Here is an 18,977-nt window from a genome sequence, read left to right as displayed (position 1 = left end):
GCAGCCACTCTACCTGGCATCCTTGACTACATGCTGGGGGCACGCTCTCTTGTACCACCGTATATATGGATTGAATGTTGCCTGCAGCTCAGGTCCAGGCAAGGTGGCCCAGTGGAAAGGGATCTTGTGGGAGAACCAGCCATTTCCCCTCACTATTATCCCTCTCTGCTTCCAGAGAAGCTCATGTTTAAGAATGCGCCAACCCCCCAGGAGTTCCGGGAGGGGGAAGATGCTGTGATCGTGTGTGATGTGGTCAGCTCCCTGCCCCCAACCATCATCTGGAAACACAAAGGCCGAGATGTCATCCTGAAAAAAGATGGTGAGACCTGAATTCCCTGGTAGCCAATTTGTCCTGGGCCACCAAGTCCCCATGGATTTCCACCTCTGCAAGCTTCTCAGACATTTGACCCAAACTCTGATTCCAGGGTCCCAGAACCACATGCAGTTTCCAGGTCTTGAATGTCTGGAACTTGTACAGTACTTGACTTTGACTTTCTCTCCAAAGATAAAGACAAATGTACCACAGACTTTTTTGCTCTTGGCTCTGTCTGAGCCAGGGACACCTTCCCTTATTTCAGCTTGAGGCCCAATCCCATAAGACTGAAGCTAGGAAATAGGACAGGTTCAGTGATCTGCCTACAGACAAAAGTTCTCTCACTGACCCTTGGATGAACCTGCCTCTTGTCTCTTCTAGTCCGATTCATAGTCCTGTCCAACAACTACCTGCAGATTCGGAACATCAAGAAAACTGATGAGGGCACTTACCGCTGTGAGGGCAGGATCCTGGCGCGGGGGGAGATCAACTTCAAGGACATTGAGGTCATTGTGAATGGTGAGAACATCCATTCTTCCTACTCTATACATTGCTACAACCCTTGTCCTTCAAGTCATTCTCTTTAACCTCTTCCTTGGTGTATAAAATATAGACTCATCATCTCAGCTGAACCCTTCCTATGTCCTGTTATTGCCTCTGGCTTGGTTGTTTTGTTTTTGTCATTGGTTTGTTTTTTGACATATTTTCCTTTTGGGTCTCCCTCAACTACGGGGACTTTTAATGTCATTCTTGAATGTCCTTCATTGTCTTGGTGCACTAGAAACTTTCCCCATGCTTACTAGTAAATTCTTATTCACCCTTCATTGTCCTTGATGTAACCGTATTGTGAAGTTAGTCCTGTGGTTCAGTGTTCAAAAAAAACCTTACAATCAATTCAGGCCTTAGAATAGTCAGAATCATGGTCCATGAGTTTATTAATCTTAATTTTCAATGTCAAATAAACACACTTGTAGAATCAATCTGACATTTACAAGATGTTTATAGGAAACGGTAATGTCAGCAACTAAGAAAATTAAGTAAATCATGGTCAGATTGTTTTGGCTATTGATATTGGCACATGCCTGAATGCTGACCCCTCACACTAACTCTGCAGCTGCCCAGGACTCCTGACCCCTCCCTCAGGCTGTGACCCTTTGATCTAAGTGCTTCTTCTCCAGGCCACTGGGTTTTCCCAAGTTTTCACAATCATCCCTGACTGCCCTTGTCTCCTCCAGTACCACCCACCGTCCAGGCCAGGCAAAACATAGTGAATGCTACCGCCAACCTCGGCCAGTCTGTCACCCTGGTGTGCGATGCTGAAGGCTTCCCGGAGCCCACCATGAGCTGGACAAAGTAAGACATGGGCCCCTGCCTCTTATCAGGGGCTAGCGAAGAAGGGGGCCACTTTCGGTCTGCTCCATGTTGGCACTGCAGCCGAGCGGGAATAGACTGCTTGGGATGTTGCCAGCGCCCGGAGCAGAATGGCCTCCTCTTTACAGCAGTCTTGTCCCACGCACTGGATTCCTTCCCCTTCTGCGGCAGAGAGCGTGGCCTTGGAAGCCCTCCTCAGTGTGTCTGCGGGTGCAGCTCACAGCCCTGGGGCGGAACCAGAGGTTTGGGGGGAGGAATACAATTTGACGTCCTGACTTTCTGTGAAGACTGAGCCTCTCCCGTAGGCTCAGGCTGCAATATTTATGGAAACAAATGAAAAAGAAGCGTCTTACCTCTGTGGTCAAAGTCATAGTTCCTTGCTTTTCTGCACCCCGCAGGGATGGGGAGCAAATAGAGGACGAGGAGGACGAGAAGTACTTCTTCAGTGATGACAGCTCAGAGCTGACCATCAGGAAGGTGGACAAGAATGATGAGGCTGAGTATGTCTGCATCGCCGAGAACAAGGCTGGGGAACAGGACGCATCCATTCACCTCAAGGTCTTTGGTAAGGACACTGGGGGTCAAGGTCACTAAATTTCTCTCACCCAACACATTCAATCCATCAGCAAAAGCCTGTCCACTCTGCCTCAGAATCTGTCCCAAATGCGGTGCTGCTTGCCAGCTCTGTCACCCATGCCCCAGTTCAAGCCACTCTCCTGCTCCCCTGGTCAGTGAGACAGCCTCCTAGCAGGTCCCCCTGCCCCCGTAGTTCCCCTTCAGCCCCTCCAAACTCCAGTAGCCAGAAGGATGTTAAAAGCCATTCTTCTTTTTAAAGCCCTCCTGTGACTTTCCATTGCAATGAAAATTGATCTAGACTCCCTACCACAGTCCTCAAGACTAAACCTAAGCTAGCCCACCTTCCTTCCTGACCTCATCTTTCCCCCATTTCGTTTTACATTTAAAACTCTCCAACCCCTCAGCCTGACTGGGTGGTGGCTCAATGGATAGAGCATTGGCCTGGGATGCTGAGGACCCAGGTTGGAAACCCTGAGGCCACTGGCTTGAGCGCGGGCTCACCAGTTTGAGCTTGGGGTCACTGGCTTGAGCATGGGATCATAGACATGTAGAAATGACCCTTTGGTCTTTGGCTTGAGCCCAAAGGTCACTGGCTTGAAGCCCAAGGTAGCTCACTTGAGCATGGGGTCACTGACTTGAGCAAGGGGTCACTGGTTCAGCTAAAGACCCACCCCCATTGGTCAAGGCACATATGAGAAGCATCAAGGTGCCGTAACCATGAGTTGATACTTCTCATCTCTCTCCCTTCCTGTCTGTCTGTCTGTCTGTCTCTCTCTCTCGCTAAAAATAATCAGAAAACAAACAAACAAACAAAAAATCTCTCCAACCCCGCAGGCCTCCTTTCTGTCCCTCAGACACACCAAGCCCATCCCCTGCCTCATGGACGTTGCACTTGATATTTCTTCTACTTGGACTATCACTCCCCCAGATCTGCTCCCAACTACCTTCTTCTCTTCTGTCATTCAGACCGCTACTCAACCTCTTCCCAGTGAACCCTCCCTTCACTACCCTGCCTGATACAGCATCCTTATCACCACCAACCCTCTTCCTCCACTAATCTCTTCTAGTAATCCATGCTGTCTTCTCCATCGCACTTATCAATGCCTGGACTGACCTCATTTACATGTGTGTACATATTTGGGGATTGTTTGTAGACCACAAGATGGCAGAGTCCTGGCTATCGGAGCCATGGCCTTACCTCTGGCACGCCAAATGCTACCAGACTCATCATGGGCCCATCCATGGTCAGCGTTAGTGACCAGTGCCTCTGGTTCCTGTTGCTCCTTCCCCTGGCCTTTATGAAAAGGGCCCCATATCTCTACTCACTTCATCTTTATAAACTCGGTGAAGGTCTGTTCATATGGAACTGAAATGCATTTTGACCTGATCTTGGAAAAAGAATTTGTAGTGGAGGAATGCTTAACCCAGTGGCTGTCAACTCTCTGCTCATCTTTTTAAAAACCACAGAAAGCTGGCCCACCACAGAGAGCGCTACTAGAACAGACGCCAGAGGGGCAGCTGTGGGCATGCTGCTCCCAGGCTGCAGCGGTGTGCCTGGGGAACCCTGGAGACCTGCTCACTCAGCCTGATCAGGAGAACTGATCTATGTTCCTAAACGCAGACCTTTGAAAAGCAAGTGATTCTATGTCATTGGAATTGCTAATCACAGATGAATCCATTTTATTCAGTAGTAACAATTGGGTTTAGAAACCGTGTGTGAGTTTGGTTCAGATTAACTCAGTACATGACTGAGTACATACTTGAAGGTGAAAAGCTAAACTTGTTGGAAAATATTCTTGTCAGTCTTTTCTCTAATTCTGGCTGGTCTTCCACAGTCACACTGATGGTGAGTTTTTTCATATTACAGAAAAAGACAAATGCATTTGTTAATGTATTTCTTCGTTTAACAAGTATTTATTGAACATCATTTTTGCTCGAGAGATGGGCGACAGAGATAAGTATGATATGGTCCTTTGACCCTAAAAGCACAAGGGAGGGATGAACATAAAAGCACATAAATTATAAGAATATCAGTCACCTGACCTGTGGTGGTGCAGTGGATAAAGCGTCGACCTGGAAATGCTGAGGTCGCCGGTTCGAAACCCTGGGCTTGCCTGGTCAAGGCACATATGGGAGTTGATGCTTCCAGCTCCTCCCCCCTTCTCTCTGTCTCTCTCTCCTCTCTCTCCCTCTCTGTCTTTCTCTCTCCCTCTCTCTCTCCTCTCTAAAAATGAATAAATAAAAAAAAATTAAAAAAATTAAATATTAAAAAAAAAAAGAATATCAGTCACCAACCTTTGAGGGCCCAGTCTAGGCCTGTCTTGCCAATGTTACAAGGATGCCTGATGTGCACTCTGGTCTCAACGGTGGGTTCACAGGCTAATGTAGATGGCCACGCTGAAAATTTTAATTCTTTTTAATGACTTCATAACAACAATACGCAGTGTTTTGTAAGAAAGGGGGCCCTTTGTCCTGCGTGGTGAGCATTAGAGAAGCCCTTGCAAACACTGTGCTAGCAAACAAAGAGGAGTTTCCCAGAAGAGGAAGGACTGTGAGTGTTTTGGGCCACAGCGTGCAGGCACAGAGGCGGGAAGGGCACACGTGCTAAATGTGAGCTTCACAGTTGTAAACGGGGACATGTGTCTGCTCTACTCACAGCTGTACCCCAGCACTGAGGACAGCACCTGACCTGAAGTAGGCATTTGTATTTGAATCAATGAGGGAATAGCAATTAGTTCTGTGAAATAAGCATAATGTATATATGGCAGGGAGATGAGCCTAGAAGTATATAGTGACTTGTTTTTAAGAAATTATTTTAGATATTAGTCCCATGAAGTCATCATCATCATCATCATAATAATACAGAACAGATGTGAGCACTTACGTGCCAAGCACTATGCAAAGTATCATTTATTCATACATTAGCTCTTTTCATGGTCAGCACACCCCTACGAGGTTGGTTTCGTTATCAGCCCCCTGAGGAAGCCGAGCACAGAGAGGCAGGTGCCCTATGCAGGGTTCCAACCTCAGCTTCTCAGTCTGTTCCCTGAGCCAGCAGTGGTAGTTAACACATACTATATATATCTAAGTTACGTACAGAATGACGGGGAATAGTGAAATTAGTGCGTGTTCCCCTCTACCAGTGTGGATGACTTGGTGTCTGTGGAGTCCACTCAGCTCTAACTTGACTGGTCAAGAACAGACTTGGACTTCTCTTCCAGCCCCTCGTAGTGACAGCTGCACTACGAAGGAGGCATGAGCACTGAGTCAGGAGTCGTGTGGGGCCATGCTAGAGCGAAGGGAGTGGGTAGGGTCCAGGGATGCAGGTGACCAGGTAGGGAAAGTGAGATGGAGGAACTGTAGAGAAGCAGGGTTTGCCCTTCCACACACCTCCCCTGCCACACCTCCCCTTCTGCATCTCTCTCTCTCTCTCTCTCTCTCTCTCTCTCTCTCTCTCTCACACACACACACACACACACACATACACACACACACACACTGCACTATCGCAGCTTCTTTCCCAAGACTGCAGTTGGGAGAATGTTCACCAGACAGCTCAGCAAAGCAAACAGAAAGAGGGGGCAGACTCCCCAGAGACAGGTGAGAAGAGCATAGACTCTTAGGGACCTTGTCTAGTTCAGCCCCATCCGAATGCGACTCCTCTTCTGGGACACCTGGGGGACAGCTCACACAGCCTCCCTGAAGTAACCTGGTTACTTCCTCCTTTCCCTCTCCATTCCACCTTCGGCCTCCCCCACCGGTTTAGGAGACTGGTCCTAGGACCAGGGAGCTAGGTGGGGAGGGGCTGGCTTCCTCTCTCTCCCACCCTTTCTCTGCCTCACCCTCCCCTCTGGTTTGCCATCAGGGATGAGTGCCAGAGGGAGAAAAGGGGCAGGTGGCAGCATGCTCAGCAGCAAGGAGATAGGCGAGCAAAGAAACCCGTCATTTAGGTGATCAAGAAGCACACAGAACTGTGGCTTCAGAAAGGGCTGGCAGCTAGCATGTTGGGGGCGTGCCTCAACTAGGGTCTGCCGTAACTGGCTCTGCCTGACATCCTTTGTCCTGAGAAGGGGACACGTTCTAGTGGGCATTTCCCTGGTTAGCAGCCACACGCCCTTTCTCCTAAGTGGTTGCATCCTCCTTCCTTTTGATGTGGCCGTGACTCTCCGGTCTCCTCTCCCTGCGGGCCCTTCTGAAGAAGTATTTTTGTCTCCCCAGATTTTTATTATACTTTGTAGGTCTCTCACTGCTGAGGGCTAGGACAAGTTCACCCAGGGGACAAAGCTCTGATTAGATGACCCTTCAGGACCAAAGCAGCTCTGTGAGTTATAGCAAAGGACAAGTGGGGCTGAAAGAAGGTGCACTTGTCATGTCCAGTCTCTCAGTTCACAGAAGTAGGACTCAGGGTCCTTCTTGGAAGAAGCTTCAGGGCCTGTGTGCAGGAGAGTGGACCAGACTGGCCCTCGGTGGCAGGGTGCAGACTTGTGGACATGCTGGAAGAAGCTCACAGGAGGGCCCACGGGACGAGGGGCAGGGGCACAGCCTGGGGCATGAGGTCCCACATGGCAGGCAAAGAATAGAACAGGGCACCAAATGCAAGGGCCTGCAACAGACATTGATTAAAGTGGTGCAAGTATTGTCCATAGATAACAGCTGCACGGGTTCCTCTGGATGCTGGTGCATAGAAGGAAGCGACCCTGCCCCGTCCTAGTGTTATTACTGAGAGCAGTCCTGCCCACTCTCACATGAGCTCCTGTTTGGGCAATAACTTATGTGGCTGCTCAGACTTCAGTTAGTTCTGACAACAGCCTTACTTCTGTAGTCTGGAGAGGTTAAGTCGTCAGGGAGAAGCCTGCCTGCCTTCCAACAGCCCTCTGTGAACCAGACAAAATTAGTCATCATTAACCATGGCTTTCATAAGAAAATAGTTTTCCCTTCTCTAAAGACTTGCACAGTACACCTTTTAACAAGCATCTGCAAAATAGAGCCACAAAGACCAAATGTTATGAATAGACATGAAGTGGTCCTTTGTCCTCCGTTGGCCTTCTGCTGCTAGGACAAGGCGCTGGGGGTCAAAAGGTCAGCAGACACAAATCATAGCATCTGACTAGGCGTCAAGAGCCCAGGAATTCCTATAACTGCCTCCAACCCCATGCCCCAGAACTGTTCAATTTTAGTGAATTCAGTTATTTGGCTGATTTTTTTCTTACTCAATCTTTGGTTTTAGCAGCAAAGAAATTCAGCTCTCACTTTACCCTTCTACAGCCTCCTTTTCAACAGCACTTAACACTTGCCTCATCCAATGTCAGTTGTGGCCTCTTTCAAAGTCCTGTTTATCGAACTGGGCACAGAGCCTTCCGACAGGAGCACGTTAAATCACGGGGACTCCGTCAGTTCAGATTCGTGGTCACTTAGCCACGTTTACTGAGATGTACCGGTGTGCTATTCGGCCAGAAAGGGTCTGCCAGGCTGGCTGTTAGTGCAGGTTCACTTTGGGAGACTATTTGAACCATGTGGTAGTTTTATATAGAAGCAGATACCTTCTAAAGAGAACGTGCAGCTCTGACATTATTTATTTATTTATTTATTTATTTATTTATTTATTTATTTATTTATTTATTTTTATTTAAATGAAAGATGGAGAGATAGACTCCCACATGTGCCCTGACCGGGATCCACCTGGCAACTCCTGTCTTGGGCTGATGCTCTACCCATCTGGGGTCATGTTTGCAACTCAGCCATTTTTAGCACCTGAGTCAGAGGCTCCAGAGCCATTTGCAGCACCCAGGCTGATGCATTTGAACCAATCTAGCCATGGCTGTGGGAGAGGAAGAGAGAGAAGGAAGGGGGAGCGGAGGGGAGGAAAAGATGGTCACTTCTCCTCTATGCCCTTACTGGGAATCAAACCCAGGACATCCACACGCTGGGCTGATGCTTTACCACTGAGCCAACTGATGCTCTACCATTGAGCCAACCAGTCAGGGATGATCTGTCATTTTCTGTGCATCATAGCAGGGTTGAAGGCCTCAGTTTGGAGGATGTATGTAGGCAGTAGTTTATGAGCCTACTGGTGATTACTGTATGCATTGAAGAGGAAATGCAACTCTTTCAAAAATGTTACCCATAATTCTAATGTATTTATTTATTTTTTTGTTTTATATCTTTTTAAATTAATTTTAATGGGGTGACATTAATAAATCAGAGTACATATGTTTATAGAGAAAACATCTCTAGGTTATTTTGACATTTGATTATGCTGCATTCCCATCACCTAAAGTCCAATTGTCTTCCGTCACCTTCTAACTGGTTTTCTTTGTGCCCCTCCCCCCCCACCCTGTAATCCCCACACTCTTGTCCATGACTCTGAGTCTCATTTTTATGTTCCACCTATGTATGGAATCATATAGTTCTTAGTTTTTTCTGATTTATTTCGCTCAGTATAATGTTTTCAAGGTCCATCCATGTTGTTGTAAATGATCCAATGTCATCATTTCTTATGGCTGAGTAGTATTCCATAGTATATATGTACCAAAGCTTTTTAATCCACTCGTCCACTGACTTGGGCTGTTTCCAGATCTTTGCTATTGTGAACAATACTGCCATAAACATGGGGGTGAGTTTCTTCTTTTGAAACAGTGCTATGGTGTTTTTGGGGTACATCCCTAAAAGTGGGATAGCTGGGTCAAAAGAAAGTTCGATTTTTAATTTCTTGAGGAATCTCCATACTATTTTCCACAGTGGCTGCACCAGTCTGCATTCCCACCAGCAGTGCAGGAGGGTTCCCTTTTCTCCACATCCTCACCAGCACTTATTCTGTGTTGTTTTGTTGATGAGTGCCATTCTGACTGGTGTGAGGTGATATCTCATTGTGGTTTTAATTTGCATTTCTCTAGTGATTAGTGATGTTGAGCATTTTTTCATATGCCTATTGGCCATCTGTGTGATTCCTCTTTGGAGAAGTGTCTATTCATCTCTTTTGCCCATTTTTTGATTGGATTGTTTGTCTTCCTGGTATTGAGTTTTACAAATTCTTTATAAATTTTGGTTATTAACCCCTTATCAGACGTCCCCTGGGTGTGGCCTCTGTGTTCCCTTGGTATGGTCTGTCTGCAGGCCTGCCACCCCCTCTGCTGCTGCCGCCTAGGGCATCAGGTATGGGCGTTGCTGGTGCCTGCCCACAGGGGCTGTTGCTGTGGTTTCCGCCTCTCCTTCACGGGAGTGGCTGTGATCATGTGCTCGGTGTACAAGCCTCAGCCTTGCCCTACCCCTGAGGGTGGCATTATGCTCGGCTCTGAGGGCAGGGGTGAGCACCTTTGCTCAGCTGTGGGTCTCCACCTGATTCGGGGCTTTTGCCCTGCCCCTGCAGGAGGAGCCCGTTCGTGGGATGGCCCGCTCTGCAGGCTGGCAGGACTGCGTGCCCACACTCAGTAGCGGGACTATGCCTGTTTGGGGCTTTGCACTCCACCGCCTTGGGAGGAGCCGGCTCCCGCATCAAGCCACAAGCCTCGGTTCCACAGGCGGGGCAAGGCTGTGCTCCTGCACCCTTGCTCAAGGGCAGGTCTCAACCCTTTCTGGGGTTCCCGCCCCCCCTCCCCCGCAGGCTGGATTGCAGGCGGCCCACAGCTGGGCTTGACCACTTTCACACGTCCCCTCCTCCCCGGCCAGGCAAGACCGAGCTCACACCTGGGCCTCAGTTGTGGCCAACCGGCTTCCGCCCTTGCAAACCTAATGTATTTATTTTTTTTCATTCGTTTATCTAACCTTGTCTTTTTTTCTCTGGGAGTGAAATAAGTTATTTTTGTGCAGTGTTATCTTTTCTTTTCTATGGAAGGTTTAGCAATTTCAGAGTATAATTGTTTCAAATTGGGAAAATTCAATTTTCCTTAATGCTTTTAACATTTAACTCAGCTTTGAATGCTTGTGCTCTCTTGCATTACCCAAAGCATTTGGAAAATGAACTCATCTCCACCCCACCCCCAGCCCACCCCTCTACCCCGAGCTGCTTGCCACATTTCCATGCCGAGTTACTGCTAACACAGTTTTCTAGTCATCACAAATCTCAGCATCACCTGGCTCCTTCGCATTCCTTCTTGTGTTCCTTGCCACCCCTGCTTGACCTCTGCTCACCTGCCACTCCTCGGGAAACCTTTCCGTGGTGTCTGCCTCGGATCTCTCCTTTCTGCTTCTCCGGAGATGACCTTGGTCAGGGCTTCGTCGTGTCACGTCTGGGACACTGCCAGAATCTCCAGATTGGTTTTCCCACCTCAGGGTTTGCTCAACACTAAGTCATCTTGAATTTTTCTAGAATAACCTCTGAGCAAATGCTGTCAGATGGGCCTCCACCCGCCATGGGATGAAATTCAAGCAGGCACCTATCAGAGGGCTATCAGGTGTCCCCAAGCAAAGACCAGCGTGGCTGCCCTCTGCTTCGATACACTAACACCAGACCTCTTCTCAACCTCTCCTCACAGAGTCTTGCTTCTCTGCTGTTATTCAAGCAGTGTTCTCCTCTTGGAATAACTCTGTCTCCACCCTAAAAGTCTCACCCCCTGAAAACCTCACGGCCTAGCCCCAAAACTGTGTCCTCAGGAAGGCCCCGCCCAGAGGAACTCTCTTCCTCGACTCTGCCTCCCACCATCGCCCCAGCGTAGCACTCTGACTCTGTAGGGTGCTGTTGCTTTACTGTCACTTGTGTGTTGTCATGTGCCTGCCTTGCGGTAAGCTCCATGGGCTTGACCACCTAGAATACAGCCTTATACTTAGAAAGTCGATAACCTTTATTGTAGGGTTGCATGTTACCATGTAAACCTGGAAAGCTAAAGAAATTAGATGAACATTACAGGAATTTTTGTCTTTCCAGCAAAACCCAAGATCACTTACGTAGAGAACCAGACTGCCATGGAGCTGGAGGAACAGGTCACACTTACCTGTGAGGCCTCAGGGGACCCCATCCCCACTATCACCTGGAGAACTTCCACCAGAAACATCAGCAGCGAAGAAAAGGTATAATGTCACCCGAGAGTTTCAGGGCCATGGAATGCAGACTCGAGGCGGATTGAGTCTGCCCCGTGCCCAGTTCTCCTCGGTGAGCCGAAGGTGGGCTGTGGCCTCCCCCTCCCACCTGCCTGGATGCAGCCTGCTCAGCATCTCTGGCAATGAAAGGGGTACAATTCTTTGCATAGGTTTGCAAGGTTGTGATGCCGGTGGGAATGGTCAAGGTAGACGTTCTAGGGAGGAAAAAGGTAGTGATTTTCAAAACACAGGGTTATGGGACTGTGAGGGACACAGCAAAACTAGGGTCCTGGTGCTCCAGGTGACATCACCCTCATCTCCCCAGGAGCACCAAAGAAATGTGTCCCGGGAATCGTAGGCTCAGAGGCACCTATCAGCTCTTCCCTTTGTGTTTTGTATACTCATGCTGCACACGCACTATATGCACAAAAGCTTGGTTGCCTTTGTGTCTGCCTGCACTCTGGATCATATGTGAATATCATTTTGATCTAAAGGCAAAAATAATTAGCAGTTTCCACATGAGGATGATTGGCCTGGGCTCTGCAGTGTGGGCACTGAGAATATAAGACCAATGTAACTTACCTACCTGACAAATTTAGATGACTGGGAAGATTTAACTACTTTTTTCTTTTTTCTTCTTTTCCCAAATGAGAGGAGGGGAGATAGAGAGACAGACTCCCGCATACGCCCCCACCAGGATCCACCCAGCAACCCCCTTCTAGGGCCGATGCTCTGCCCATCTGGTGCTATGCTCCCAACCAAGCTATTTTTAGTGCCTGAGGCTGGAGGCTCCATGGAGCCATTCTTAGTGCCTGGGACCGAAGCTTGAACCAATCGAGCCATGACTGCAGAAGGGTAAAAGAAAGAGGGGGGGGCAAAGGGTGGAGACACAGATGGTCGCTTCTCCTTGATTGGGATACAAACCTGGGACATTCATACACCAGGCTGACCCTTTACCACTGAACCAACTGGCCAAGGCTGGGAAGATTTAACTTTAAAACATGTGGGCTTACCAGCTACTAGAAAGCTGTCTTGATTATTGGCAATATATAATAGCTAAGGTGACCCCACATCATGTAGCCCTTTGCTATTGAGTGGGTCAAAAGCAGGAGGGGGGAGGGAGCTTGGTTTCACAACTTAAACCATCCTGTGTCTCTTTTCCAATCTCATTTTCCACATCCTGTAGTAAAGGGCTTCTTTTAGGTGGCCAAAGCTCTGTCACCTATTCAGAAGTAATGGCCTTAGATTAAAAGGACATTTATAATGAATCGCTTATTGACCAAAATGTCAGAAATGATAGATCTTCATTCCTACCTAAAGGAAATCCCTAGAGAGTAAACTCAAGTAAAACCAAAAAAGGGGTAGTGTGCCATGCTAGTGCCAAATTTGGGACCTGCATCTGAGGAACTGATTTCTATCTCACTAATAGAAAGCACAACTGAATGCAAAGGAACAGACATGACTGTTCCGAAATGGATCCTTCTCTGCAAGCTTTACCTCCAGAGTTGAATTCAACTTCACCAAGACCACTGAGGAACTGCTAAATATTTTTGAAACTGGCATATGTTGTTCGATATCGTCCCAGGTCAAGAAATGTGGTGTTTCCTTGGATACATTCTGTATCAATGTTGGAATTGAGCCCTGAGCTCAGTCTGGGCTCATTGTATGTGTTACGTAAACTAAATGTACATTTCAGGGCTTAACCTACAGGGCCGCTGCCCGACTGATTCTCCTGCATCAGACTTAAGAGCAAATTTGTTCAGAATGACCCAGTGTATGTCTCTGACCTTGGTGAAGGGCGGAAATAATATCTATCCCAGATGAACAATGCCTTTAAATTTTTTATCTTCTCTGGGAATAATAGCTCAGCAGCCAAGCTAGACCACAAGGGTTATTAAGATGTGTGCCTACCTCAGGTCATGTCATAGCTTGGCACGTCGGGTTTGTGTCTGTGGATTCACTTTTACAGAATAAGAACAAATAAGCAAGCACTAACACACACTCATACTCACTACATACTGAGATCAAAGGTGCTCAGCAGAGACTGTCTCAAGCCAGGTAGGTTTGGCGTAATTCACTTATCAGTGTAGATCATTTGTCTCCGTCTGAGAAAATGCCTAAGCCTGGCCACATGGGTCGTATCGTGGTTCCTCTTCCTAAAGCTGTCTTCAGGTTTATTTGAGGTAACATTGCTGAAATGTGCCTGAATCGATGTTGGGATTCCACATCAGCCAGGGATGTGACACCACGTTTACACATCTGCCTAAATGAAACCCTGTAGAGAAAAGTTGCCATGCATGTTAATTCTAGATAGACACCAAAGAGGCATGATGTCTGTCTGGCACCATGGATAGCTAATAATTAAGAAGGCAAAGGTGGCCTCTTCGTAGGTAGCTGGACTCCAGATGATAAATTTCACTTTTACTTTGTAGCTGTTCCTCATGTGCAATTCCATCTGAAGTCGCATAATCTATAATTAGGTATCAAGATTAGCAGAGTCACTGGATTGTGAGTAGAAGAAAAAAAGTGTTTCTTTTTAAAATCAGGAGGATATGCTCAACAGTTAAGAATAGGCAATTGTGTCAAAATGCCAAGGTAAAGAACTCTCCTGAGAATTAGATTGTCTAAAATGCCAGAACCGTAGAAGGCAGGAAGGAAGCCACGCTTTGTGATTACTTAGTCTCACCTGGCTCCTCTTTCTAGTGTAGCTACCGGGAAGTCACTCAGCGCCTGCCCGAAAGGTGACAGTGTCAGTCTCTTGAGGGCAGTTGGCCATGCTAATGCCCGAAGGGTCTGCTTTTTTGTCCCTTGAGCTTCTCAGTCTCCCTACCTCTGCCAGTCAGTCATTGCATGAGAGCCCTTACAGTAGCTATTTAATTTCCCGTTAGTCGGTCTGCTCTGTAGCTTAACAGGTGCCCTGTGATAGACGGCTTCAGCACACTAGCGCTCCATTAAAATGTTCTGGTGCCCAGTGTCACCAAGGCAGCCTCCAGGGGTGACTGCTCCCTTGGTCTGGACACCGTAGTGCAGTTCAAGTTGCATTCACCCTTCAGCAGTTTCCTCCTCCTGTTGCCTCACATTGAGCTTGTGGTCAACTAAATAGAACTTTCGAGTCTTTTTTATAAGACCCGCATTTAAACCGCATACTACCTCTTATCCTGTTCTCATTCCATTGATTGTTTAGCAAATCATGTGGAATTTGATATTTATTTTTGTTAAAAATTTGTCTATTGTTGGCTGTAACCCAGTGTTTCTCAGTGAGATCACTAATTTTTTTAAATTTGGGAAGACATTCCTTTTCCTGGAACTGTCTTGAGCATTGCAAGGTACTTTGCCCCCTCACCGCCTTCCCCTAAGTACCACTAGCCACCTCTAATCATTGGAATGACCAGAATTCCACACGTACGAACTCTCTCTGGCTTAAGAACAACCAGTTGAGTTCATCTTCCCGACCAGTCAAGAAGGGCTTTAATCAGAACTGTCCTTTAGAGATCTGTGGATCCGGGGAATTTGAGCTCGCACTACCCCCTATCTTACTTACATATATTGAAAGTGATGGGGCACAGCAGTCAGGGCAACCCCCGCCTGAGCAGCTGCCCTCAAGCATGTGTAGTAGCTTCGCTCCAACCTTATATGAACTCTTACCAGTCACTGGCTGAGAAGAAAGAGGACCGAACACCATGGCATTCACACTCTCACGATTTTAATGACTTCCGCAGGAGGCTTTCTGGTTTCTTTAATGATGCTAGTTGCAATATAACCTAATTAAAAGCCATTTGAGTTGCGTCACTGAGAAGAGAGGACAAAAGGCTTTTCATCTGTAGGCACGCAGTTAGTGACTTTCTGACGGAATACTTACGTTTTTCTTCATTAAAAATTGAAGAATTTTAAAAAAAGCAAAAACGGGGGCAGTGAGCCTACATGTCGCACCTTGTCTTTGATCTTGTCTCTAGGCTTCCTTGGTCCAATCACTTGGAGACTGATTATTCTCAGCCTGCTAAGCTTCACCTGGTTGAGTTGTTTTCGCTCCACAATGGATAATAGCTAGGCTAAGCCAGGGTCATGAAGACCATTAGGGTAAAGCATTTGTCTGAGGGTTAATTCATTTCTCAGTGGTTACTATTATGTTGACAAAACACACACACACACACACACACAAAACATATTTGAACATCACAATGGGTCGATTTGATCTATGAGTGTGGAAATCATTGTCATAATGCAGATACAAAGAAAGTCTGTGTCTCCATCTTGTTTTACTATTCTTTCTACACAGACTCATTTTAATTATCTGCCAGGTGCCTGAGTGAGGGGTGCTAAATTCCAGGTGCCACGTGCGTCCTGGGTGAGGCTGCTGGATGACAGTTTGCCGTCATCTATCTCTGGCAGAACAGATTCACTGTGTGCTTATCTGAACATGCCTTTGAAATGACTGGTAAGGAAGCCTTCATGTGTAAGGAGAGGGGAGGGCACAGCACTAAGATCAGAGGAGATCAACTGGGAACATGAAGAGCATCTCATGGACCTGGGATCTCAAGCTGACCAAGGAGCCCACAAATAGGAGACAGCTTTTGAAATCCTATATTCTCTGCACAACGGAGCTTTTCATCACCAGGAAGAATTCCCCATTCAATACTATCCAGGTGCTCACTTTTAAAATTGGAAAAGGTGCCTGCCCTGAGCAACCAGAGGCTGGCTTATTCAGGGTGTGGGCACATGTCTTACAGGAAATACGTTAGAGTAAGTGGAGGGATGTTTCACTTTAGTTTATAGCCATATTCCTGCAAACTTATAAGATGATAAAACATGTGAATGTGGGGAAAACAAAAACACCTGGGCATAACAATTTTTGGAATAGTACTAATCCTATTCTAATTTACTTTATGTGTGTATTTACAAATCAAGTGGTCTTAAAATAGATCACACCCTTCACCAAATCACTGGGAGCAAGGCATAGCCTATCAGTTCACCAGGCACAGGTGCGGAGGTCAAGCAAATTAGAAACACTGTGTTATTGGCAACTACTTACACTAAAAGCCACAAAACCGTAAGGATGTGGAAGAGACACAAGAAGAGTCAGATCTGAACAACAAATGACCCCATAGGATATAGCCCCTAAAAAGAAACCTTGATCCATGCAGCCCTGGCATGTGACAGACAAGCTTCTAAGTGATATGGGATTGGCAGCCACATGTGATATGTTGGCTCACTGTCCCTTCGGCCATTGCATGTTCCTCAGTCCTCACTTTCTCCATTCCAATGTCACGTGACAGAATCCAACATTTCCATCTGTGTGTCTTCCCGGAGCACCTGGCGTTTAGTGGACTCTAACTGAATGTTCACTAACTCGTTTGCGTTTCCTGGATGGCGTTGCTGTCTGTCTGGCCTCTTTTCTATTCTTCTCCCATCTGAATGTCAGAGACAAATCAGGCAGTCATGTCTTCTAACAGAAGGAACAGTGCAGGGATGGTGTTTTAGATGCCCAGTAGGAAAACAGAAAAACTAGAAGCAGTCTAGATTCCCAAGTACCAGATGATTTTTTTTAAAATCTAGATGTGGTAGGAGAAGATCCAACCTCTATGTCCCTGAGTTAGCTCACTTTTTTTGTGAATGCCATGCTTGATGAAGACGGTGCATGGCTGAACCTGCATGCTACATGGGCATTCCTTGGCATCGAAGAACTGACCGGGGCCTGCACCACAGCATTCAGAGTATAGTCACCTCAGAGTTTCCTGACCCACACATAGTCTTAAGAACTTTATACCTCTGGTTCCTAAAGTGCTTCTATGTCCCTTGTTGTTGTTCCTTTTTTTTTTTTTTTCTTTCTTTTTTTTTTTTTTCTGAAGCTGGAAACAGGGAGAGACAGTCAGACAGACTCCCGCATGCGCCCGACCGGGATCCACCCGGCACGCCCATCAGGGGCGATGCTCTGCCCACCAGGGGGCGATGCTCTGCCCATCCTGGGTGTCGCCATGTTGCGACCAGAGCCACTCTAGCGCCTGGGGCAGAGGCCACAGAGCCATCCCCAGCGCCCGGGCCATCTTTGCTCCAATGGAGCCTTGGCTGCGGGAGGGGAAGAGAGAGACAGAGAGGAAAGCAAGGCGGAGGGGTGGAGAAGCAAATGGGCGCTTCTCCTGTGTGCCCTGGCCGGAATCGAACCCGGGTCCTCCGCACGCTAGGCCGACGCTCTACCGCTGAGCCAACCGGCCAGGGCTGTTCCTTTTTTAAAACAATTAAAAATTTGACTTTTGATAGTATGCATGTGAAGAGTTATAAAATGCATGAGCACAAAATGGCATTAGTATATTTGTGAGGAGTTGTCTGATATACTCCAAAAGCAGGAAACTTATTCTCTAAGTATCTCTAGATTATGTGGTTAGAGCTAGTAGAGTCACCAAATTCTATGAGAAGTATTTAAGACATGCTGGATTAGGTGCAGTCTGTAATATGTCTGCTGGTATCTGTATATGTCTACCAAAGGTTAGGAATATGTTTCCCTTTGAACTACACATCATTGTGTGCATAGGGTGGGGGGGTAGCTGAACATCAGTCCTGAATTAACTTGTGTAATAAACACACCATTGAAAGTGGGCCTTGGAAAAAAAAGTTCTGGTTTTAAAAGAAGCTGCATGTGCACGGAACACAGTGTGATACATCAGTTCTCTAAAGCAACATGTTGTAAAATTTTACTGCTTTCTTGTTGTGTTTTATATCTTGTTCTCTCCAGGCTTCGTGGACTCGACCAGAGAAGCAAGAGGTATAGCTTACCTGACCGCTAGCCAGTCCTTAGTTTCGAAAGCCTTACAGTTTAACTCGCCATTCTAGTTGATAACCAGACGTGCTAAACTAATGAGTCGTCACTTCGTTAGATTGAAGAATAGGCCAGTAGCGGTAGATGTTACTTAGCACTAGTGTCATTTTAGGATGAGCAAGCAAGCTGTGTTGGGAGTGGAGGAACACACCCTTACCATTTTCTAAAGCTGAATCTTATGCTCTTGACGGTACTGGTAAAATCCCGTTCAAGGTAATTACACTTGTAGAAAGAAATACCGCTCCCCCAGTTCCCAGGCTGGTTGTTTGGGGAAACTTTTCTGACTCTTACCTGGTTGATGTGGCTTTGGCTCACAAAGTCCTGGGGATAGTGACCTCAAGACCCACTCGACCCTTTTCTTTCCAGCTCAACTCATCTTGTTGCTCACTTACATTGTAATGATCGGTCTTCGTAAATTGTTACCTCAGACTTCCCCAAGCAGTTCAGATGGCATTCTTGGTTTTCCCAAGGTGTTAAGTGATTCCATGCTACCTCCATAGCACATTACATTTACAAGATTCTAACGATGTGACACAAACAATTTTATGTTTTTATAAAAGTCAGTAGACTTTAGCCTTTGAAATTTCTCTGACTCCTTGCTTTGTGTTGGACATTGTGGGAGGGCTTAGTGTGAAAATTGAAGCTAAATATTAATTTTTAAATTTCAGTTGTTACAACTCCCCCCAAGATCCAACTCGCAATCACATGTCTCATTTTTTTTTACCTGATTTACATAATTTAAGTGACAGAGAGGAAAATAAAAACCAGCATACTTTAGCTGAGGCTCAAGGATCTAATCTCTACTTTAAAAAAAAACCCAAAAAACTTCTCTCTTCTCCAGATGGAACCATACTATTCTAATGTTATAAACATAGAATCTACCAAGCAGTGCTA

At 46.7% G+C, this 18,977-nt stretch overlaps 1 protein-coding gene across 10 annotated transcripts in view; it reads left to right on the top strand.

The window, feature by feature from the left end:
- Window positions 1–18,977, top strand: part of NCAM1 (neural cell adhesion molecule 1) — a 333,139-nt gene that overhangs the window by 265,561 nt on the left and 48,601 nt on the right. For 5 of the 10 annotated variants that reach the window (XM_066372962.1, XM_066372953.1, XM_066372998.1 and 2 more), the window contains exons 4-9: window positions 176–319; window positions 695–832; window positions 1,549–1,666; window positions 2,083–2,249; window positions 11,121–11,263; window positions 18,000–18,029. In XM_066372962.1, the coding sequence (XP_066229059.1) occupies window positions 176–319; window positions 695–832; window positions 1,549–1,666; window positions 2,083–2,249; window positions 11,121–11,263; window positions 18,000–18,029 (740 nt within the window). The remainder of the gene's footprint in view (window positions 1–175; window positions 320–694; window positions 833–1,548; window positions 1,667–2,082; window positions 2,250–11,120; window positions 11,264–17,999; window positions 18,030–18,977) is intronic. The other 5 variants (XM_066372980.1, XM_066372971.1, XM_066373012.1 and 2 more) reach the window with 1 other exon arrangement.

Source organism: Saccopteryx leptura, chromosome 1, assembly GCF_036850995.1.
Source record: "Saccopteryx leptura isolate mSacLep1 chromosome 1, mSacLep1_pri_phased_curated, whole genome shotgun sequence".
Lineage (NCBI taxonomy): Eukaryota > Metazoa > Chordata > Mammalia > Chiroptera > Emballonuridae > Saccopteryx > Saccopteryx leptura.
This window is presented reverse-complemented; position numbering and strand designations above follow the sequence as displayed.